We start from the raw sequence: 24,944 nt of genomic DNA on the forward strand, positions 1-24,944 counted from the left end.
GCCGCCGGGCTGTCATGTGTGTGCCCCGCTCGGCGGGAGGCGGGGAGTTCCCGGCGGAGAGGAGGGGAGTTAGTCAGCCGCGAGGAGGAGGAGGAGGAGGAAGGGCGGGAGGCAGAGCCATGGAGAGCAGCACTCCGCGGCGGCGGGAGGGGCGGGCTGTCTGACCGGGGCGAAGCGCGGGGGGCACGGCCCGGCAACCCGGGCGGCAGCGGCGGGGCCGGGGATGAAGGTGCCGGGCAGCCCCCCGCCGCCACCCGCCGGCCGGTGACGGGGCAGGGCCCGCGGGCTGCAGGGCGGAGGGGGTGTGGGGGGTCGCTCGTTGCCCTCCTCGGGGCAGGCGAGAGGGAGGGGACTCCGTCCGGGGCCGCCGTCGCCCGGGGCCGCGGTGACTCAGAGCCGGGGGTGAGCCGAGGTCTGTTGTTGTGGGATTTTTTCCTCGGCAGGTTATAAATAGCCCCGCGCGGCGCCGTGTCACGGAAGGACACCCTGGCCGGGCGCGGGGAGAGGCCGCCGTCGCTCAGCCGTCCCCGGCCTGCTGCCTGCCTGCCGGCGGGCCCTGGTGCCAGGCAGGGGTCCGCTTGCTGTTCGTACGGCAAAGAATCGCTCTCGGGTAGCTGGAGGCAGCGGCAGCCAGCCTTCGTGGGGGGAGCAGCGGGGCACGGGGGCTCCTGCCTGAGGAGACGGAGGAAATGAAGCCGGAACGAGGTAAACGGTTTATCAGGATATTTCTTTGTGTGTGTTTTGTTTTGTCGCGGATTAGCCTGGTATTTTGTTTCGGTGTTATCGCTCTATTTCCTTATCCCCTCCCCTGTCATTTTGGGGAATGGGAGAGAATCTTGGTGCTCGGCTTCACTCCCATTAGCATTTCCCGAGTTGGTAGACTGGATGGTACCCCGGGAATGTGTCCAAGAGCCCCGTGTCCTGCCTGCCCTTCAGCTTCCTATTGTCTGGGTTGGACGGAAGGGAGACAAAACACCGTAGCGAACTGCTTTTGCTCTGGGAATGCTGCAGTTGGTGTGTCAGCTACAGTCGGTTTGTTAGCCAGGACTGCAGTGCTGGGGCGGGAGTCGGTCAAAGGCAAATGGGACATCGACAGACAATGCCAGCACGTGGGCAAAAATGACAAAATGTAGCTGAAAAAACACCCTCGGAAGAGCCGTAACTTAATTCTGTGATGTTTTGTAATCTGGCAGAGGGGTTTGTTCCGGTTATAAAGGAGATGTATCGTAACAAGCATGCTGAAATACTATTTTTTCGCCATAATTTAGTTCCATCTTAATCTGGATTACTGACATCTGGATTTACAGGAAAATAAAGTCGACTGTCTACGTATGTGTTTGTAATACTTCAGCTCTTTTGCAGTATAGCAACAGCTGCTGATGCCCCTAGAGTTGAAAATATGTCATGACTTCTATCTTGATCTACAAGAGCAGTGATTATTGATTCCTGTTACTTAAAGCAAGGTTGTTTTTTAAACAGATCTTATGAGTTCTCATCGTAGAAGTGAGTGTTAATTAAAAAAATTACTTAGAATTATTGCTTAGATATTTGGGTTTCTTAAAATTTTGGTGATTCTATTGTTCACCTGGTTGCTTTCAGTTTTAAAAACACATTCTTTTTTTTGTGTTATAATCACTGGTGTTTTGAGAAACACTTTAATATAGCTTAGATATCCGTGTGTTAAATGCTAACACGTACATGACATACACAGCTTAATTAGGGTTGTTAATGACATGTTTGCTAATAGTGACACTGCGTAAATGACCACTCTTAGGTGTATTTCTTGTATGTATATGCTGTAAGGATTATATGATGTGGCAGTAGCACAGACAGTACAGAAATGATCACAAACATATACATAAAATAATGGGGTTTAAGTACTAGGGTTTCAAAATGGGCTTTTCTCTTTGCTTTCTTCCTTGTTTCTTAGTTGTGTAAACCTCTACCTGATCAGTTGCAGCAAGGCACGTTGTTTTCAGAATCTCTTTGTTTTAATACCAGACACTGAAGTTTGAAAGGTGTTTGCTGTCAAGGTGAAACAAAACTTCAAAATAGCCAGGTAAAACCCAAGTCAATATTTGCAGCTTTAAGATGTTCTTCTGTAGCCGTTCAGAACCTCCATATGACCTGTGCTTATTCTTTAGTTTCCAGGCAGAAAAAGTTAGATGTGAATGTCTGTCATTAACTGGGTGAAACCCTTCAGAAGTAATATCTTGGAATTCTGTTAAGATTAACAAAAAATCTCGAAATATCTCCAGACCGAGGGAGTATCTCCAGCCATTTTAGTAGATACGTGTAGCTTAGCTGTGTGCTAATGTAATAAAGCAATACCGTGCACAAAGGGGGTTGTGAAAGTGCTACCCTAAATACCACATGCAGCCCATAGAGCTTCTTAGGAGGCAGGAATTGTGCACATATTTACATGTGCTGCTTTCTGCATAGCAGCTGTACCATGGGATACAAGCAGCCAAGTGTGTAGTCACCTGCTTCCAATCATCCCAAATTAATAGCAAAGAACAGGGGAGAAGCACACTCAGCTTGCCACAGTCTCCACTTTTCTGTAGACCCTCACAATCCTGAGAGGACTGCAAATCTGTGCAGCAAGTAAAAACAAAGAAACAGACTTAAACAAACTTGAAATATTTGAGTTTTTTTTCATTCTTGCTAGTAATTATATCAGAATCCACTTAGAGCAGAGATGTAGTTTTTGTAGATAGAATTAAGCATAAAATTATAGTTAATAAGATTGTAATGGCCCCACCTTACTGGGGGAAGTTATGGTTTAGCCTTTGTCATACTAGTAGTAAGATTCTTGTTATCACCAGCAATAAAGGGTGGTGCAGGAGAAGAAAGGGGAGATCTAAATGTGCAACCACTTTAACAGTGGGAAATGTTACAGAATACTTGAAGGAGGTGAGAGGGATGAGCGGAAATGAAGAAAAAAGGGAAATCCTGCCCTAAGGTACTTACCTCCCTTTATATTGTGGAAAGTGTGAAAATTACAGCTCTAAACATGTAGTATACGAGAGCAGTATGGAGAAGATGGAATGTGGAGTGTTGCATAGCAAACCAGTGGAGCAGTTTTGCAAGTGAGGAAGAGGGGTTAGAAAGTGCAGGTAAAAATGTGGTCTTGCTTCTTTGCCATGCAAAGGCACAGGCATTCACAGGATGTGTCTCATGAGCATCACTCAGGACTTGCCCATCAGGTGGGTTGTCAGTGTGGAAGGGCAGTGGCTGCTTTAAGCATATTCATGTAAACATATACCTGGTTTAGGGAATGCATTCACAACAATACTGGTGGCTGCTGCTTGGCTTTACCTTTCCTATGCTGCCACTTTTAAAGAGAAGTGTCAAAGCATCTTAAAATACAGTGGACATGTTGGCTCAGCTGAGGCTTCATCAGTGCAAAGAATGATGTGTCTCCCTTTCTCGAATACAATGTTTCTGAAGTGATGTTTAAGTTTTGTTCTTTCCGGTTTGTTTTTTGTCTTCCTGCAGTAGCAACGTATCAGTTTACCTAGCTTTAATCTATAATACCATCACCATTTATTTTCTGTGGTACAGCTTCTTAGTCAGCTGCTTCATGTTGGATGTTTGGAGCTCTGTTTCCTTCCTCAAGTACAGAGCTTTGCTCTTGCTTCTGTTGAACTTCGTTCTAATGACTTCTGATCACTTTGCCAGTTTATTGAGTTTGGAAGACAGAACTAGGCTTCGTAGCAGAGTGCTTGCAAGCTTTTCCAGCTCAGCTTTGTTCATAAACTGTATAAACACGCTGTTTCACCATCTTAGTTAATGAAAACATTGCATAATGTCAGGGTGATAGCTTACTGCCAAACTTGGAAGGATTGTTTTGTACTCTTAGAGTACACTTGGTGCACAACTGGAAAAAATCTTGTGGTTTACATGAATCTACAGTATAGTCATATTTTACTGTGGGAATGTTACGAGACATCAAAAGTCTTAGTATAGTCTAAGTAGCTCAGAGTTATTGCTCCTTCCTCCTCCCTCCCCCTCGCTGTAAAGGAGGAAGACAGGCTTGTTTGTCTCTAAATGCATGCTGGCTGTTTTTTATCACCTTATTCAAGGCTTTTCTTACTTTTTTATTACCTTGCTTTGTTTATTCCTCGGCTGTGTTCTCTGTGTAGACTATTCTGTTTTCACTTACAAATTAAGCTAAAAGCAGTTCTCTCTTACTTTCTGAAGCATTAATTCCCTTCTTGAAATTATCATAATTTAATGAAATGGCTTTCTGTCTACAAGAGAGGAGCAATCAGTCTGAAGATTGCTTTTTCCTTCTCCCTCTTTCTTTGCAAGTCAAACTTGGATACGTGCCTCTAGGTCTGCTTGTAGTAACTGGGTTAAGAAGGTTTCTTCCACCTTATTTGGTGGTTTGGCATGGAAAGAGCTAACTCTCTGGGCCCAACAGAAGTCTGTTTACTACCTCATACTGGGAGCATAGCTGAAGGATTTCTGAGTGTATCTGTGAGGAAGCTGGAGGAGAGATTAATGAAGATAAACAGACGATTGAATGCTTTATCTCAAATTCTTAGGAGGAAGGATTGAGGAGGCATTGGGTTGGGAGGGAAGTGAGCTGAACCCATGTGGTTAAGAGTTGTGGAGTTAGCTGTTAGGAGCTCTGGATAAGGACCTTGTTTTAAAAAACAAGATTTAATTTTATGCCCTATATTCACTCTGTGAAAGATTTTTTGGAAACATTTTAGCAAAGATGGTGTGGTACAGAGTATGCAGATCAGGAAGTGAAAATATCTTTTTAAAAAGGATGAGTGGTATTTTAGCATCCCATATTGCACTGTGATGCAGACACTTTATTTTTATAGTATCTTCTCAGTGAAATGTCACGAAGCACTTAAACTTTTCCGTGGTGGAATGATGTAGCCAGTAAACAAAGTAGTAAACTGGAAATGAGGTGCTTCCTGCTTAGTGGAGTTGTCATTCCAAAAGCGTTTGGGCAATGCTTGGGGCTTGGTTGCCACAGGTAAGTGCAGGTTGGGTGATAATGAGGTGGAGGTGACGCTGCTCCCTGGCCAGGGAGGAAGCCGTACTGGCGGACACGCTGCACAGGGCACGTGCAAGAAGGTGCGTGTGGTGAGGGAGGCTGGCTCTGATGGGCTGCAGGGTGTGGGGTATCTGCTGCTCCCAGGTTGGGTAGATTGCTTCCAAATAAAACCAGATCCCTTTAAAAGGAGGAAAACCCAACCAAACTGACAGGTGGTGAGGATACTGCACTCGGATTCCATTTATAAGGCATGAAGCCATCTAGCTCTAATCTTCAGGGAGAGCAGATTTGGCCTGATAACAACTCATATGTAAATGGAGAGGATGAGTGAACAGGAATATAAGCTTTTTGTTGTTTTTATTTATTTTATTTTTCTTTTTAAGTGAGGTTGGAGTCTGGATTCTTTCAATGCAGCCTTGTCCTGACATCCAAGAAATAAGAATATATGTTCTGTTATTTCTTCTATGGAAATTTAGCTTAGGAGAATTCTTAGCTTTTAGAAGCTTAACTCCTCTCCCTCTCCCCCTGCCCCCAAGAAAAAAAACAATAAAAATCTAAGGATATTAATTTACAGACGTCATAGAATTGGAAAATCTTACGTTTTGGGTATGTTTGCTTAGGTTAAAATTTTCTTACTGTTCTGCAACTCGTACCTGGATGTTGACAATGAGGTGAGTTGTCCTGTTGTAGAAATAGCTCTTGGGTTGGAAGAGCGCTTGTATGTGTGCTCAGCAAGGAGAGTTCTTCACTGTGTGCCTGTACCTCAGAGAACAAACCATAGTAGTAACAACTTTGCCATTTTCTTTTTGTTTATTTGGTGGTGTCCATACAAGCTGCATTTAGAGGGGCTCTTGTTGCTAAAATGAATGCTGCTGGAGTGGCATTTAAGTGTATATTTTGGGGCTTGTGGATATGCCAAGCCCGTAGGTTTGGGCTATACAACTGACTCTTCTGACCGTATTCTGTACTTGCTGAAGTGAGAAACTTTGGCATGCCAGATCAGATCCCTGGGCTGAGGAGTATTACACTGGACTTTGTTGTTAAGGGCAGTGTTGAAACTATTATTGGAACTGAGGTCTGCCAGCTTCTAAATGTTTTTAAAAATAAGCCAACATTTATAAATACAGATTCTCATGAGAGATGTGAGTTTGTTGCCAAATGAAATTCTGCTTATTAAAATTAGAAATCTTCTATGAAAACAGAGTAACTGATGGGAACAAACCAGCTCTATGACATTTGTGAAAAGAACTTGCTCTGCTTCACTGTTTATAAAATGTTTCTTTGTTATTTTGACAAATGTGTACTAATAGCAAATGTTAAATGGTGGTGAAATAGCCATAGCTTTTCATTCTACCAGGCACAGGTTTAGGATAGCAGTCTGGCAGTTACTAGCTGTTCTTTCAGTCAACAAGATCTTGCCATTTAACTGTAATTATAGCTGTAATAACTTCTCCATTCTGAATTGATACTTGGTAAATTCTGCTTTTTAGATTTTTGAAGGTGTCTCACATTGTTGTCTTTCAGGATGGTAATAAATTGTTCAGTCTTTGCAGGTCATTTGTATTTAATGTTTAGACAGAAGATTTAAATTGTTTTAGGTTTAAATTGTTTTAGAAGTGCCTGTACAATCGCATGGTTACCTTTGTACTCTGGAGTACAAAAACTTCATGTAGAAGTAGGCAGTTAAGGATGTCTATAAACCCAGGTGAACGCAAGTACTGAAGAGTGCCTCTTGGACTTGGGGAGGTAGTTGGACTTTGGAAGACTTTGCATTCATTATGTGTTCCTTTTCCTGCTGGTGCTGAGCAGGGTAGGATGACTGTAGCTGTGAGCACACAGCCAAAGCTGTATACAGTTATTTTTTATCTTCATGCACAACTGTACCAGGATTGGAAGAGATTTATATATATATTTAAAGGCTACTTGTAAACAGCAAAACTGAGCTGTAAGACAGTCATGAAAATTCTTCATCTCTTCTTAACAATTCAGTGTGGTTTTGACCAAATCAAATAAAACTCACTTGCATTAATACATTTTCTTCCATGTTAAATCAGCCTGACTAGTTCTTTTGGCTAGTGGTTGTTGCGTTACCTTTTATTGTTGGCTCTGGGACCAAAACTATCTAGAGTTCCTATCTGGACGGTATTAGTACATTATGTTGACTCAAAATGGAAAGATGTAATAGAATAGTGTGAGAATTTTCTCAGTGATAATTTGAAGAGGAGAGCTGTGCATGAATCAGTGGAGCCAGATGAACACAGGAGGAAGGAAGCACTCCACATGTGAAGTACTAAAGACACTAAAAACACTTTCATGTCTGTTCTGAATGTAAGAATCCTTGTTAGGAATCAAGGGAAACAAAAAGTGTTACTGAGAAGTCTTCTGGACAACTTTGTTGCTTTAGGAGCAGTAAGGGGAGTTCTTCAGATCCCACCATACACATTTCTTTTGATTTCACCACTTTTCAGTTAGTAGGAAGGCATCCACTTTCTGTCCAGGTATACAGTGTGGGGCACATAGACTTCTCTCTTAGCAGTGATCAATGCATTTCCCAAACCTATTGCCAAGTACAACTTTTTTTGTTCCAAGGGAAAAAAGCCAAATTGTTTTCTGAAGTAAAATAAAAAAAGAACTTATCTAAAATAAGGAATCTGTGGTGCACATGAGCCATGTCATCTGTTTTATGTTATGTATCCTGTGAAGTTACTGAGGTTTTTTCCATTAAGATCCCAGAGATCCAGGTTGGTAAGTCAGTCAATTTTGGCTTAGAAATTTAGTGAGACTGGAAGCAGGTGACTGCTCAAGCTAGTTTAGCCTTTTATGGTGCTGTGCATGCAGGGATTCCTTTTTCCCACTGAGCCTTGAGGATTTCTAGGGCATGTTTCACACTTTCTCTGTGCTGGAATAAATTAAGTTTCTTTCTCAAGGTGTTGTACAAGTATCATCTTGTTGTTGGGTGTAATGGGGGAGGGAAGGGCAGAGAGAGAGCTGAGGATGGTATTAGTTGGTACCATGGTGGGAGGTGGCAGGGTGGTGGTGGTTTCCTCTGAAGGTCAGCAGAAGGAGAGGTGAAGGAAGAACTGCTGTGGTCAGCACTTTTCCCAATGATGGGAAGCCCTTCTCCCCTGCTTGCAGGTATTGTTCTCCTCGGTTCCCTGCCAGGGCACTAGCCCAACAACCTAAGTGAAACAAACCTTGGCTCAAACTCACGCTTCCAAGCAGGTCAGCAAGTTTGCTAGAAGGCTTTGTCTGCAGACTTGGAGGGGTGGAGGGGTGGCTAAGAGCAGTATCTGACAAATGCCTGTGATGCCTACTTGCTGAGGGCATAAATTCTGTGTTAGCAGAAAGTGAATTTTGGTATGTTGGGTTGATGTTCTTTTCCTGTGTGGTTTTTGTAAAGACACAAGTATCAATGCATGGTTTGTTTGCATGATGGATCTGAATATTTATTTGCAATGTAGTCCCAGTAAGATGTCCCATTTACTCACTCTTTTTTGTTACAGTTTTTAGTTGAGCTTTTAATTTTGATAAAGTTGGACTTGGGAGTAAGGGAGAAGAGCACATATGCATCAAGAAGAGCTTTAATAAATATTCCAGTGATGTGGAGTAAGAGTTTCCTACCAGTAGGGACTGAGCAGGGACAAAGTTGTCAAAATCAGTATGCACTGGGAATGCACTGTTAGGTCAAAGGAATTGATATCAACACTCATGCTACTCAAAATACTCTGCTGTATAATTGTTTAAAAATGAGTCTTCAGGCATATTTCCTATGCAAGGTTTCCCACTTCAGTTGCCTTTTAATAAAAAATATGGCTTTGTTTTGCTTTATTTTGAGAGGGAAACAGCTTCTTCCTTTTGAAGCACTTGCTATTTGAACAGGCAGAGAAATTTTGTTTACTGTGGAGAAGCAACAAGAAACAAAGTATCTGAAGGACTAGAATTGGAGGAGTGGCCTGAGTAAAGGCTGCTACCGTAACCACACTTGTAGCACTGCTCACAGTGCAGCTGCTTATGCCACGCTAAAGCAGGCAAGGTGTGGAAGACCCTTTATTAGAAGTGTGCATGCTGTTAAAAAGTGAACAAATAAAACCAAGTAACTGGTTTATGAAGCTGAAACAGGAGGAATAGTTCATAAAACTAGAAAAAATTGAAGGTAAAGATCAGGAGATCAATGTAGAGCCAGTAGGGTAAACATCTGCCTCATCTTGCATAGTGATTAAGTTCACTATAACTGGCTATTATTGTACTGACTTTGATAGTCTTACTGGACACACAAGTCTCTACGAGAAAGTATTTTGGATCCACTAGAGAAAAATGTTAAGGGACGATGCTTGATATGCATTGTATGTTTTTTCATCCCGTCTTCATGTTGAGGCTATGTAATGGCCTTTCCTAAATGTTTTAGGACACTTTTTATAAGCTGGCCATATTCATCCTCAGTCAAACTTCTTGTATGAAATTTTGAACAGCTTTATGATATACACTGATTTTGTTTTGTTTTAAAATGGTAGCAGAACTGTTAGTATCTGATGCTACTTTTCTAGATGTGCTGTAGCCAAGATGTAGTCTTTCTCACTCAAGAAGTCTGAGTTTAAACATAAAGGAAAACTATACATAATTATTAAGACTGTGAATAGTATATCTTATGAGCTCTTTGACATGCATTGCAAGCATCAAGAGCTGACCTCAGCTTTGTTCTGAGGAAGTAAGCATCTGAGGAGGGAGAAGGGAATAGGGCTGCCTGCATGAGTGTTTTCTCATTTTATACTTTTCACATTGATACCTCAGTCCAAAATGATTGTTTTGAGCAAGGGATACATTGCTAGGAGCGTGATTTTTGTTTTTACCTTGTCTCTGCAGCTAGGCTGTGTAAACATAAGGTGTTATTGAAGTCACGCTGTGCTTCTTAGAGGTCATGTGCACACTTTGCTTTTCTCACTCAAGGCAGGGCTAGAATTGAACTAGGGTGTTTTTCTGAACTAGCTCGTCACTAGACATGCTGTGCTTTGGCATGGCCCTCCAAAGGCTGGAGTTGGGCTTTTTTTTTATAACAGGGGTGATGCCAATTATGTCTACTGGCAAGTGCCTCTGAATTCGTGCACAGCTGACTTGATACCAAGATGAACCACACTTGGCTGTGATTTCCTGCTTTGTGAAATGTGTAGGACTGCTTATTCCTAAAGTTTGTGTTGGAATAAAATCCATTCTTCTTAAAATCCTCTCTTTTTATTTTAATAAATGTTACCCTGTTTGTGGTAGAAGGTGGGGTGCAATAGTCCGTTAAATTCAGTCTTGCTTGTTTCTTCTAATTTTGCAGTGTTAAAACTGCAAGGGTAATAGTAGTATTCTGAGTGCAGCTCCTTTATGATGATGGAATATGCAGCTGAGGAAAAAGTCCTATGAATATCTCTGTGTTGCTGTACATACTGTACATCTCATATTCAGTCATGCTACCAGTGTCCTTTTATATGTATCTTGTGCCTCTGAGAGTTTGTGGAAGAGTATGAGATCAGACTGACAAATGAATAACATGTTTCAAGGTGTTTTTTTTTTTTATTTGTGGCATTTCTAATATTATAGTTGCTAAGTTTAGCATTCTGCTAGGCCAGATGCATTCATTTCTGGGGTGTTCTTCTACAAGCCGGCACAGAGCTCATCTCTGCAGACCTACAGCTGGCTTAGGACTTTAAGCTTAAAAGCTGTGGTGTCAACATGCTGTCCTGCTTTTACTGTAGTTGAAGACTGTCAGATGTAAAAAGGATCTTAGTGGTTGCACCCTAGTGTCCCAGTGTGGGGAGGCTGTTCAGGAGCACTATGGTGGATATGCCTGTCATCCAGAGGCAGCTGCTCATCACTAAAACATTGTCAGTTGGCCTGTGAAAACAGCTGGTGGCTCCTGAATGCTGTCTGTGTCGGCCCCTGTGGGAATTGACTTGGGGTTGTTGCTTCTGCCTCTTGTTAGCAAAACTTTTAAACACAGTGTGTTTACCAACATGCTAAATATTCTTCTTACCCCTCCCATAGATGCTGAATAACTGTTCCGTAGAAAATCATCTGAGTACCTTTTTCAAAGGCTGGGTGGTTGATTGATTATGAAAACTTGAAATTGCTTTTTCAGACAACTGTGTAAACTTCTGGTGTTTTTGTAGAAGTAAATGTTCCATGAAAGAAAAATACTTGGAAAGCAAACTGAGATAAAATACACAGGAAGCTTGAATGTCAGTGACTAATGAAATGGTATGCTTCATGTCTAACTTTCTGTAAGCCACTATCTGTATCTACAGTCTTTAAATGGGACAGCTACTAAAGGGTATCCAGCCTTCCTCAGAGAAAATGTCTGCTTAAAGATCTTGTATAGGCCACGGCTTTGCACAGCCGCAGCTAAATGATACTGCTCTCTAAAATGTGAGTGGGGAAAAGGTATTGTTCCGTGAACATGTTCTCCATGCTCTTCAATGGGTTAGTGAGTACTACTGGATTTTGAATGTGGTTGTGAAGTCTAGTTTGATCTGGACTTACAGTTTCATGGCATCTAATTACAGAACAGGAGTTGTGGTCCTGTTTTGTAACGTGGTTAGGCTGACAGTACTTTTTTTTTTTTGTGTGTGCTGATCATGTTAATATGGTGCATGTCATCTGATTTAAGTTCTTTTAAATAGGGAGAAACTGGATGAAATTAATGCAGACAATATGTTGCTTAGACTTTGCCTCGAATAATACATGCTGTTTTGGAACTGTTCTCTTGAAACTTCATAAATTAGTCCCCAGGATCGAGGAGGGAGTTGTAAAGAACGCTGAAGTAAGGAGCTCATCGGGGGGGTTAAGAGCTGCGGTGATGCAGGGAGAGGCAGTGACGGTTTCCGTGGGGTCAGAGGGATGGGGCCGAGCCGTGTCAGAGGCGCTGTGGAAGCGGCTCCTGGGGCTGGCGGCAGGACGGGCCTTCGCCTTTTCCACTGCAGCAGCCGCGGGTGTCCGTCCCCCATGTACGCGCCCCTCTGTGTGAGCACTCGGCGCGTGGGGCCGGGCTTTCGGCGGCGCTCGACGGGGAGCTGGACGGTGCCGGTGTTTGCCCTCCCACGAGTGTCGGCAGCTCCGCGGCAGGGCACGCGTGGCGATAGCGCCCGCCCTTGTGGACGGCAGCGCCTCAGCACCCGTGTCGGCGGCTCCCGCTGCCGTGGGTCGGTGCCCGGTCCCGCCTCTCCGCTCACCTGCCGGCGGGGCGGTGCAACCGGTGGGGCGGGCCCCGGCCGTCCCGCCCCGGGGGCGGCCGCTCTCCCGGCGGGGCCAATGGGCGCGGGCCCTGTTGCTATGCGCGGCCCTACTCTGCCTCCTTTGTGGAAATGCCGTGGGCACCCACCCGCGGCGCGCCGGCGGGGCTCGCTGCGGGAGCGCCGGGCCGCGCGGAGAAGGTGTGTACCGGCGGGGAACCGGGCCCGCCGCGCCCGCTCACCCGCGCTTGGCCTGGGGCAGGCCACGGCGCCCGTTCGCCTGCACTTGGGGTGTCCTCGGATCCGGTGGCGGAGCAAGGGGTTGAACCGGGCGGTTCGGGGGCGAGGGGCAGCGGGACGCGGGTGGTGGGGGGGGGTGGACAGGCGTCCCTGGCTTGAAATCAGCTCAGGCTGCGGAACCGTGAGGGCGATCGGCGGTGTATGTCGGTGTTTTGCTGCGGGAGGTGATTTAAAGTCCGTCTGTGCTGAAGTTTGCCCCTCCGGCACAGTGCGGGAGCGCGCTGTGCTTGGGCTGTACATAGTTCCTTTAGAAAAAACAAACAGTTTCACCATATGTTCTCTCTTTCGTTCCGATTACTGAGCATAGGAAAGGCTGGGGCTTGTGAGATCTCTTTTTAACAACTCCCTTTAAAGGAAAGTAATGGACAACCTGAAAATTAATTCTGTTTATTCATTACAGTGTTAGGGCAAAAGTATTAAGTAACCTGGAACAGGAAGGTGATATTTTTAAGCCTTAAAATTGAGACGTCGTTAAAGTCAAATCTGCAAACGGTTGTCAATGTAGCCATATGTAACTGCTTGACTCTTCATTGTTACGGAGGAGAAAACTTTCTCCCCTTCCAAAACCACCCTGAAGCTTAACTGAGTTTCTTCTGTGCCTTGTTATGTAGGTCAAGTTTCTCTCTCTCTTTTTTTCTCTTTTCCTCCAGCAGGAGGAAACTATTACAGTATTTTGATTTCTGCTGGAAACAATGCATGAAAGCACTATCAGCCCTTTGCCACTGCTTGTTTGTCTTGGGACAAATGAAGCTGATGCAAGTATATCAGCTTTGGGGGCAACTAAAAATATGTATGTTTAATTAGCAGCTTACTGGTTGTTTAACTGTAGGCTGTGTTTAAAGCTAATTAAATAGCATATGAGCTCAAAGCTGAATTGAGGATTATCCATTTCTTTTTATGCCAACCTGTTCTCTAAAAATGCAGATGTTGTTTCAGCCAAGTACTTGCATGTCTTTTCATCCTGGGTTTGAAGCTTGTTCTTCCTCCGAAAGGTACCAGAGCTCTAGCTTCAGTGAGATGGCTGCTATTAAACATTCACCTCCCAATATGGGAGGAACAATTCCACTAGTGTACTCTTGTGGTTTGTGTGGGAATATTAGTTTTGACCCAATGAAACATTGCTTTATAAAGTAGTGAGGAATTTTTGAGAGAACAATGTGAAATTTCATAATTGCATAAATTGAATTTTAAATGTGTTAATTTCATGTCTGCCAGTTTGCTATGTAGAAAATTACCATATATTAGCAGAGAGGAAGGCAAACTAGATTCTTGGCTGGAATTCTGTTAAGCATTTCAATTTTGACCCTCTGTAACATTTTATTTTTTTGAGTACCAGAGCTTAATTAAAGCTTAATAACATGGTGTACAATGTGGAAACTTGTAAATAGCTGAATTGTGCTGTATGACACAGTTAAATTCTAAAATTATCCAAAATGTTTGTTCTCTGCATACAAAATTCCATAGTAGGCTCTGGTGTCCATTTTAAATTGAGCAGGCTTTTACACAGCGTGAGAATTGTAATGTCCTCATTTGTCCTCCTGAATAAAGTTTAAATACAATTTTATGCTCCTGGCTGTTCTCCCAGAAGTTTTTTAAATGAGAAGCATATATTGTCTCTTTTGTAACTTTTTTACTTTTGCAGGTTACTGTTTAACCACTTAAGGGCAGGCCTTGTAGGTGAAGGTTAATAGCATTGGAAAAATTACCTGAGGAGCTTCATGCTGCTCCACCATCATAAATGTCATCTCGGTTCTTTCAGAGCTCCTTGCCTTTCTGATGAAGAAGCCTTTGGTCTGATAGCCTTATTCCTTTCCCTCCACCTCACCCTCTAAATAATCTGGACTGCAGGTATGGAAACAAACCTGAAGCCAGAGGCAGCCTCACTAGCTAGGAGGAGGATTTTGGGTGGTCAAACATGTTCTGACAAAGTTCCACAAGATAAATTACCCACCACTTAGATGACGATGCAGGTTGTAACATCAAAGTTTTGAGAGATGAAGTAGGAAAGCAGAAGATGAATACAGAAAGAAAATGCAGTAGAAGAGGTCAGATGTCATGAAAATAGGTTGCTCTGGGTTTTTTGATTTGTCTTTTTCTCTATTTCAGGTAAAATAATGGGATTCTTAATCTACCTTCCTCACCTGGGGACACTGTGTGCCTTTTTTAAACGCCCTAATAGCTAGTTCTGTTCTAGCAGCAGTACTGGAGAAGTTTTCAGCTTGTAGGTGTAATTTCTAACTGACATGATGTTGTAATAAAGATACGAGAGTATCAGCTCCTACTTAACCTGCATACTATATATCTAATGTTTGATGTGCTGTCCATTAAAATAAAAGTCTTAAATTCTTGAGTGTTTCTCTCTTCTCCTCGTGCATATTCTTTAAAAGCTCTGCTATTAACAGCGCATTTGCATTGTTTGGTTTGTTTCTCATTTCCTTGTTTTTCAGTTATTCTGGGAAAATAAGAAAACTCTTCCCCAGTGTGACTATTTATCTTGGACTTAGGTATGCCACCAGTGTTCACAGAGCTTCTTGGAGTTGAACCAAGTCTCTGGAGTTGACATGATTTGATAGTCGGAAAGCTGCCCTGGGTGTAATTCACATGTGAACCTGAGTATCTGTGGTGGAGAATTTTTCTGAACATGCTGAAAGAAAACCCTTTTCAGATGCTTCAGTCTGTTCAGTTGCATTGTTCTTGTCAGAACCAGAAGTAATGAATTGGTCTGGGTTCTTGTTTCGATACAGTAGCACACTGGTCTCTAAACCATAGCATTGTATCAGATCTATCCTATACATGTGTGGTTGTATCTACCAAATCTCTCATCTTCATAGAATCTGAGAATGCATGTTAGCCAGTGCTGTCTGTTCACTGGGTCTTGCACTGAGAATGCTGGTGTGTTTGCCAGGCTGTTGGTGGTCTTGTCATTTGAATGAAAGACTAGTCTGGAAAATCCTGTCTTGTTATTTGGATGAGTGAATTAGTTTTCTGATGCTCTGCAACTCTCTCTTCCCACATAAATGCTTTTCGAATTTTTCATCCACTTTCAAAGTTCAGAGGATCTGATCATTACTGGCTGTATGTGTGAGCAGAGTGGTCTTAGCTTATGTGATACCATGTTTAAGTTGTTAAATGACTGAAACAAGGACTTCCTGCTGAAGGCCTCTTACTTGCTCCTAATAGCACTGATCTTTTTTGTGAAGTAGGTTTAGGAACAGTAAAAGAAACAGACATGTTGTTCCCTTTTTGTGATTGAGTAGCCTTCTGCTTTCTTCTGAGAGCATGATGGATGAGAAGTAGGAAGGCTGGCCTGCTTTCCTGGGACTAGATTCAGAAAGAGTCAGTATTTTGCTTTAGGTCATAGAGATCTGAATGTAGATAGTGACGATTTTTAACTCCAAAATTCTAAGCTTGGAAATGTGAGAATGAAGTTTTTTTGTTTCCTTAATGTGTACAGCTAGTAGATGGATTTATTTCGGATCCTCTTGGAGTATAAAAGGTAGTATTTCCTTGCTAGTAACCCATCATTGAGTCTATGCTATTCAGACTCTGAAATAAAATGACAAAACTGTTTTCTTCTGCAATATTGAGAAGGTGGAATGTAGAAGATGAAGGGATACTTTGGAACTTGGGAATATAACACACAGTGGAATACGTTTAAATGGGAGGCATGTAGCCTGTCTTGGAGTTCAGCCACATCATCTACTGCCTGAAATTCTTTTCAAATTGATGTCTCTAACAATAAAGCTGGTGCTTCCAGAGGTTGGTGTCTGTATAAGTGTATGCTTTTTCCTTGGTGAGAAAGGAGAATACTGACCAAATTTAAGTAATGGTGGTCATCCTACCTGAAAGACAACTGAGCCCTCAGATGAATTTCCACATTAAATAGGATATTTACAAAAGGGCTGAAGGTGGGGAGATAGATTCTGCAAACTTAAATAGCAAGCACCAGTGCTAACAATCAAGACTGTTGTTAAATAGTTAATAACAGATGGCTGAACTTCTGATGCAAATGATCAGACAGAACAAGAGAAGTTCTCTGCATCCTGACCCAGTGACTCCTCACCGCTGCCATGACAACTAACAGTTCCCCCCCCCATTTTAGCAAAGTTTATGAAACTAAAGATAACTTGTTGGTTTTATGACTTTAAACTAAATTTTAAAAGGCAAAGCAGACCAGCTGGAGGAGAGAAAACGTAAACTAAGACAATGTGGATGTGAATTCCAAGAGGCCTAGTGTATTCAAGTTCCTATAAGGTTTTTATAAAAGATGTTTGAAACACTGTATACTTTAAAAGCCTGGCTGCTCAATCATTGGTTTAAATACAGAAGTTTATAATCTGAGCAGATCTCTCTTGATCCTTTTCATTTAACTTAAGGTGAAAATTGCCTACTGCAACTTGAATAGCATGGCAAGGGGGAAAATAAGGAGGAGGTAGGAAGCTCTATGTATTTGGCCTGAGCATGGTACACAGGAGCAAGGAAGATCCTGCAGCTTGTAGCGTGGATGTGGCCTTTCATCTGACTTGCACTTGCAGCCAGGTGTTTGTCCTCCTTGGTGGGAATAGGGGAATGTTGCTTTAGGACAGTGGAGGTCTGTAGCAGGTGCCACAGAAGGGGTTGAAGCTCTTTGCCACTGAACAGGGCAAAGTTCTCTGCCCCTTTGGTTCAATTGACTGGGAGAGTATTTTGGGGAAATAACCAGCACAACCCTACTTTGTCTGTGCTCTTTTTGCTAAGGTGCTTGCCTTTGGCTGCTGTGAGCAGGATGCTAGAAGGACCCTGACTGCTATCTTGCTTATTTTTATAGTAAAGTTACTCTACAGTTCTTGTACCTACTATAGTTAAATTCAAATCAGAAGGCTCACTATGTCTTTTTAGGATAGGGCAGCTGAAGAAGTGTTTGTATAAAGTAAACTTCATAGCACTGAAACTGCTGGAGGGAAGTTCTTCTGAGGCAGGTTTTGATCTGGTCCCCTGGGAAAGCCTTGAACAAGACCTGTGTATATTTGTGAATGCAGGGTGCTTCTCATAAAGCACAAACAACCTCTTGTAAGTCTGTTTCATCAATGCTGTTAGAACACATAGTTTTTTCAGCTCTTGCTGTTTCTGTGAGGGACATCTATGCCTGTGACTACGACAGTGGCTTCTTTACAGAATAAAGTCCTTCATGTAGATCTGTAGCAAGCCACTGTATTCTCAAATTGTATTTCCAGAGTGTATCATATTGCTGTGTTTGATTGTCTAAATGGATCAAGGAATTATTCAGCCTCCAGGTGTCTAACTCAGTCCTAATACTACTTTTAAAGAGAAGGGAAGCAAATTCCTGGAGTTCTTTCCTGGAGATTATAATCTGTTATCTGTGATACAAATTAAGAGGTACATTCAGGTATCATGGCTTGCTGGGTATTATACAAGCATGGAACAAAAGGCCATCCTCACCTCAGACCTTATGCAAGTATCAAACATGAAATCAATGACTTCCAACAGAGGCCTGTAAGGAAACAAAGGGATAATACTGATGAGACAGATAAACTGTGCTCCCAGCGTACAGGCTAACAAGCCTTTATCAATGTAATGGAGAAGCTGGGAAACAGTCAGTTGCATCAAGTGTTCTTCCTGACTATAGGATAACACAGGGGGGAAGAAGTACAAGTGATTAATCAGAGGCTAATTGGAAGTTTATTGCAATAGTGAGTGGGGACAGTAGGAATGGTGGTGAGCTGTGGAAGATCCTGAAAGTTGGGGTTTGGGTTTTGTATATAAGTTATTTGCTTGTTATGAAAGATGGTATTTTGAGAGGCAAAAAAGAGAACAGGAAAATGTTTTGCTGTTAGACACTGACCAAACCTATCTTCCTCACAAAGCTGGATGCTGGTGAGGCATCGTCTCTTCTTTGTCCCTTTCACACTCATTTTCAGTGATGAATTCCATGAGAAATCCTGTGGGCACTGCTGGCACTTCCCCAGCAGGCAGATAAGGCGCTGCCATCTGCCTTCCTGAGCCCTGATGGCATTCACGTGGGCTGCGCCCAGCCTAGAGGTCCCCACTGCAGGGCCTGTTTCCAGCTCTGTCGCAGCTCAGACTGTGAAGGATCTCTGAGGAAAATTGTAGGATTCCAGACAGTGTTTTTCCACAGTTGAGGAAAACCAACTCATGCCAAAAGCAATTCTCTAAATGCTGTTTCCTAGGGATCCAACCCAGTATTAAGGCTGTAGTGAACCCAATTTGCGTGCTCTTCTGGGGATAAAGAGGGTGGGTTGCTTGTTGTCTGGATTCCCATGCCAAATTCTGGTTCTTTCAAGATCAGCCACTAATTCAGATGGTAAGAATAAAATGTTCTGTGCTGAAAATCTCTCGGATATGTTTTTTATTAGCTCTTGAAGATAAGTGATTGCAAATACCAGCTGTTTATAGTAATAGCCAATGTAGTTATGTATTCCTAAATGTAAACTTGAAATCTTTTCGACTACACTTACTCCTTGTAATCTCTTAGGAAAAGATCCTCTTTCTCCAACAGAATTTTGTGTTGATGTCACTTGATAGTAATGAAATTTGTTCTATTGATTTTAACAGAAAAATCTCTGGATAATCTTTTTGGTAACCAAGAGGGTTGACAAAACAAGTGTGGCTGTCAGGCCCCTGGGTTCTGTAATGGTTGGGGGAGGGAGGCTGGTTGGTTTTGGGGGTTGTTTGGGTTTTTGGTTGGTTGGGTTTTTTTTTTGTTGTTTGTGTGTGTGTGGTTTTGTTTGTTTGTTGTTTGTTTTTCCCAATGCTCTACTTGAGTATTCACAATAATTTATTAAATCTATAAAAGCTGACAAGCAGGCAAATCCTAAATGTTCACTGAACTATGCTAGTAGCTGATGTGTAGCAGATAGTGACTTTTTGGCATTTCTGAACTGAAGGCAGCTTGGGGAAATTTTCTTCTGATTTAAGTTTCATTGCATATTTACTTTGGACATTAATACCTTTTCTGTTGGTCCCTAATTCAGCTCCCCCCCCCCCCCGCTGTATATTTTGTTTGAATATATTTTTGGAAGTTATCAGGGAAGAGCTAAAGTTGGGGTTTATTTGTTTATCTGTCTTTGCTTATTTCAGTTGTTTTTGCACAAAACACAAAAGAGGCTGTGGAGGTCCTTGAGCTTTGACTGGATAAAAACTGTTGTTTTTCATATGCTGCTCATGTGTGCTATTTTTAGAGCAGTGTTTTGTTTTCCCTAATAATTTATTGCTCTGTATCTTGCCTCACGGGTCACCTGATTTTAGAGCATGCAGATGCAGAGGTTGGATCCTTCACTATTCTGTAAACTGCTAGTTTATCTTGAGGAGCAGGATGCTGCTGCTGCTGGTGAGATTGGTCTGGAAGTGGTTGTGGAGGGGTGAGCCCTGTCCCTTTGGTTCTCTGGAAAGTATGTTCTAAGAATACACAGTACAGGGTGTTACAAAACACACGTGCAACCAGTAAACTTGGAGCGGAGGCCAGGGATGGTGGGTGACTTGAGGTCAGTGCTGTGCCTGCTGACCCTCACCGTGCCTGTCTTAGCTCTGTGCCAGCAACGGTGCAGTCATCCGTGAACTCACTTTTTCCCTTGAAGGGAGAATTGGTTTGAGCAGATATGAGTACACCACTATTATTCTTGCTCTAGTAGTGGTAATTTCGGCACTTTGAATGTCTTGCATCTAGCATCGTCATGGACTTGTGTTCCATGAGGTGCTGGATGTTTCTGGCAGCCTTCAAAGCAGCAGCGCGGCCCTAGCAGGATGGCTGAATGAAGTGGAGAGGGAAAGCAGACACCTTTTGTAAGCAAGCAAGTATGTTGTTTGAAATGTCAGTGTTCAAGTGGGCCCAGGTTTTAGAAAGGTACTTTCCAAGATGTGTGTATGTGTGGAGGGAAAACATAACAAGGTCTGAGTGCTCTAGGGTTTCATTAGTCCGATTTTTAAAGTTCTATTATTGTTTTGTTTTTTAAATTTTAAAGTGAAATGTGAACTGTAACAAGATAAATGTCACTCAGTTAAATCTTGGCGATCCTTCAAATTGCTTGAAAACAGAGAGGAATGAAACTGCATCCATCAAGCTATTCAGCATTTGCACGGGTGAAATAAGTCTAGCCACGTAAAATGGGTATTGTGATAGAAACAGAAGTTCATTACTGCCCAGGCAGTTGCAGATTTTTAATTCCTGTCCCATGAAGTCTTTTCAGCCTTGTGAAAAACAGCAGAAGTCGTGCAGACTTCTCTGGGATTTACAAATAAAGCAAGTTAACCTTCACCTATGTGGATCTTGGCTTAACTGAAACCGGGATATTGGCTGACCTGGGTAACAGTGGTGGCATTCTCAGGACTTTCATTCACATCATTATAATTCTTATAGGTTCCTCTAAGACCACACAACATTTGAAATTGAGTGTTGTGTGCCTTTGAGGGAGGGGGTTGCTTTTTGGCCGAGTGCAGGGCTTATTGTTGTGCTGGTGAGTTGCTGATAGCACCTCTGTTGCGCTTGTACCAAATACGTAATGCTGGTAATGAAACCACAACCTTCTGAAGGCGTGACACTGCGAGCTGATGCCCCTGAAGAGCTGACATACTGATCGTGCACGTGGGAGGCCTCAGTTGCTTTTTTAATTTCTTTAATAGAGTAGACTCCTTTCACCGAAAAGTAGACTAGGTCATAGATGTTTTTTTTTTCCAGAACTTCTAAACTTCTGCCCACCCCTATCCCACAGCCTCCTCTGGCTTACTGTTGGTTTGGGGTTTTGTTACCACAGTAGGACTGAGACATTGCAGACAGTGATAGGTATCCTTAAGGAGATCTTCAACATACAAAAGCTTCTTAGTATTTACAGTCATGTGGTATCTTTCTGTACATTGAAAAAAGATCCTTTTCAAGGGATTAATAGGAGGGAGGAATTACCAGGGATGTCTGATTTGTACAAGTTTAAATTAGTTTATTAATGTCCTGACATCAGAGTCTAAAGATCATGGCTATCGTAAAACCCATTCTTTGGGCTTGTTGGCTCCTGGCTGTTGTGTGAAGATGAGAGTGTTTGGCTACTGGTTGTTGAAGGTTTTCAGGCTTTGTGGAAGGCTGAGTGCTTCTGTACTTACAAAACTTCACCTGCTTGGACAATGGTTCTGTGTTGAAGGCTGAGTACTTAGTGAAGGGTTTCCATAATGCGCATTCCTGTAAATCAACATGGTACTTTTTCCAGGAGGTTCCCTTGACTCCTGTGGCTGTAGCATCCCTGCTGATTCCACCCAAAAATGAGTCAGTGCTTTCACATTGCACTTTTCAAATCACTCTGGTTTATATTCAAGAAGTCTTGAGTATGGGTTTGAAGCAAATAGCACATGATGTAACTGTTCTTTTTCTTGCAGTGATCTTAGGGAAGAAGAATACCAGTTTATGCATGGTGATCATAAACCACAGTGGAACCTATGTTCACACAGCATAGCTGGCTTTCCCCAGCAGGATTTTTGTATGCTCCCATTAGAGTTTTTCTCAGACCCTTAATGCCTTTTCCAAATCATTCACTCAGTGTGTCTGAGCTGAAGGCTACTTTACATTCCTCCTCAGCATAGAAGTGTTATTTTATCAGTGTTGAGAAGAAAATAAGTACAAGAACACTTTAAAGTGTATTGTCAAAGTTTCTAAGCACGATAAATACTTAAGGTGATGAGATAAAGCATGAAATACTAAGAGATTAACTCTTAGTAGGGGAATTTCAAAACCCATTGTTTTTTGGCAAGTGTAACCCTACATCACTGTGAATGCTGTTCCCAGAGATACTTGATTATATTGTGAAGATGATAAGCTACAGAGGAATAAACTGAGTAACACTTCAGCAAACATCTGATCACCACAAGACACAAACATGTCGCATTTTAAATAGAGGGCTGCTCTCTCTCTGACAGCTCTCATAAGCACTGAAATACCTACTGAAGTATTTTTTAAACAGTCCTGTGTTGTTTTTCAGGAACATCTGAGAGTGATTTATTATTACAAATTACGGCTTTCCATCTTTAAGCCAATCTCTGTATAAAATATTGCGGAAGTCTGCAAATAGTTGAATCTTTGTCAAGCTGGATTGTTAAACAAATTAGAAAGGAAACTTATGTTTGTTGTCATGAGTTGTTTTGTGTTTAAGGCCTCAAATAAAATTTCTGGCATGCATTTTTATTTATGCATTATAAAAATGCTATCACAGCTGGAATTCAATGTAGAGCTGCCGTCAACCTGTTTAATGGGAGGGATGTCTTGGCTTCCAAATGGAATTGGACTTCCCAGACCTCAGTTGCTGCAAGTGTTGTGTGGAAGGTAGTCCTTCAGAAGGAGATGAGGCTTAGCCAAATACATATGCTTTTTCATAGCTAATTCATGTCGGGCCTCCTTTGAAAAGAAAGCAACAGCTGTGGAGTCGCTGCAGGGTGGGATTTACAGCTATCATAAGGCTGAGTAAATTGATGAAAGCCTTCAGTTTGTATGTCTTCAGCCATGTAGTTGTGGCTAAGTTGGTTCTTGAATGAGTGAGTAACAGCAGTGAAGATGGTCATCATCTATCATAATCCTTATCTCCAAAATGTTCCCTTGGCTGGAGAAGCCTTGACGAAAGATGAAATGGTCATCATCAACATCAGTGAAGGAAGCTGTGAAGTGATAAAAAAAGGAAAATATTGACTATACCTAGAATTCTCATCTTGGGAAATCTGTATTTTAATACAAAAGTATTTAGTTGTTTTTCCAGAAAACACCTTAGGAAGAAATTTTCACATGTTCTGTAAGCTTAAGTGCACTCTGTTTTCTGTTCTAGGGTGACACACGGCTCCTTCAGCTCCCCAAACCAAGCATGTTGGACGTGGTTTCACATTATGGTGGCAGTGACTGTGAAGCTAGCGTAGGTCTGACCTCCACATTGCCCTTCCTCCTATGAACTAGGGTGGGATTTAAAACAGGAGCATTTCAGTAATTTGTTTTCAGTATAATTCAGCAAAATGTATGTCAGCATATTTGAGGGTGGTAAATCACTGTATTGATGGTGAGAGTGAAGACTAGATATAAATCTTTTATTCCCCTCCAATTACAGCTTAGTGTCTGTTCTATACTTAGTGCCACAGCTACGTACTTACTGAAGAGATATTTTCTCCTAATGTTTTTTTTTTTTTATGAATTAACATATACCTGAGAAAGAATAGTTTTGAATTGCAGAATTTAAAAACCTGACAAAGCAATAGGATTTCTAAGTGTTTTGGTTTGTTATGTTTTTTTTTTTTTTGTTCAGGTAGGTTTAGGTTTATTGAGTCATGCAGTTTTTTCTAACATAAGCTAATTTAGGCAGAGCATGAGTTAAATCAAAATGTGAAAAGCTAGAGAAGAATGAATGGAAAACTCAGAAATTACTTAGTACAAGCTAATAGGCTTGTTTGTTTCATTATAACTTGATAGTTTTTTGTGTAGTCACATTTAATAAAATCACAATCTAGGAAACCATAATATAAAGGAAAACATAAATTGATATGTGCTTAAGTAAGGGCATTAGCTGAGACAAGTGTTCTTTGCTTTCTGTACCTGTCCAGTTATAGCATGTCAGTACAACTGGCATCTTTTGCAACTTGTTTTGTAGACTAGGAAGTTTAGGGATCAGCAGAAAAGTGTATGTTCTGTTCCTTCAACTTGCTTATACATAAAATGCTAAACATTGCAGCACTGATAATCTTACAGCTTTATACTGACAGTTCAGCACTTCTTTACCCATGTCAGAATAGAGTTGTATTTTAGAGATCTCTTGCAACTTTTGTTGAACTTAGGTTTGAAATGAGCCTTAAACTTCATATTTTCAGGTATTGCTTTCCATCTATGAAATACAGATGACGAAATCATAATGACCTACTTCACAATTTGTGATTTCCATGTGGAGCAAGAAACAATTCAGCTTACATAATTTGTTCTTCAGTATTCCTTTTCTTTGTCCAGTTAAGAGAAAATAAAACCAATTTTCTTGATCCAAATGCAAATATTGGATCTAGAATTTGGTTTAATGCCAAAAAAATCAAAAGAAGCAGGTTAAACTGTTGTTGCTTAGATAAAAATAGAAACCTACAGTTGGAAGAAGAGAAGTGACTCAGTAAGCAGTATGGTGATGGCAAAATAGGATGTCAGCCAAAATGCAGGAAGCAAGATGGGAACACCCAGATCAGTTTAACAGTCTGCATTTTACACTCTCAAAGAGTGGTAGTTTCCGAGATGACTGCAGGAAATCTTAGCTTTAAATAAATATAACTGGATTTTACTTCTGTACTTATTAAGCTTCTTGAACCTGAGTAAGTTTTACTAAATGTGAAATGTATGTTTTTGGTTGGTTTTTTTTTTAACCCAGCCCAATTTTAAGACCAGTCTCTTTTTGGTAACTTTATTTATGGTA

At 41.8% G+C, this 24,944-nt stretch overlaps 1 protein-coding gene across 6 annotated transcripts in view; it reads left to right on the forward strand.

Moving 5' to 3' along the window:
* The window catches only part of ATOSA (atos homolog A), a 47,880-nt gene continuing 22,936 nt past the window's right edge, over positions 1-24,944 (forward strand). The window contains exons 1-3 of one of the 6 annotated variants that reach the window (XM_062628224.1): positions 1-16; positions 444-705; positions 23,337-23,424. In XM_062628224.1, the coding sequence (XP_062484208.1) occupies positions 23,373-23,424 (52 nt within the window). In that variant the 5' untranslated portion in view covers positions 1-16; positions 444-705; positions 23,337-23,372. Of the gene's footprint in view, positions 17-310; positions 706-12,278; positions 12,427-23,336; positions 23,425-24,944 lie in introns of those variants that run through there. The other 5 variants (XM_062628244.1, XM_062628216.1, XM_062628234.1 and 2 more) reach the window with 5 other exon arrangements.

This window comes from Pezoporus occidentalis, unplaced genomic scaffold (genome assembly GCF_034315485.1).
Source record: "Pezoporus occidentalis ecotype Australia unplaced genomic scaffold, CSIRO_AGI_Poc_V1 ctg11, whole genome shotgun sequence".
In the NCBI taxonomy this organism is placed as follows: Eukaryota; Metazoa; Chordata; class Aves; order Psittaciformes; family Psittacidae; genus Pezoporus; species Pezoporus occidentalis.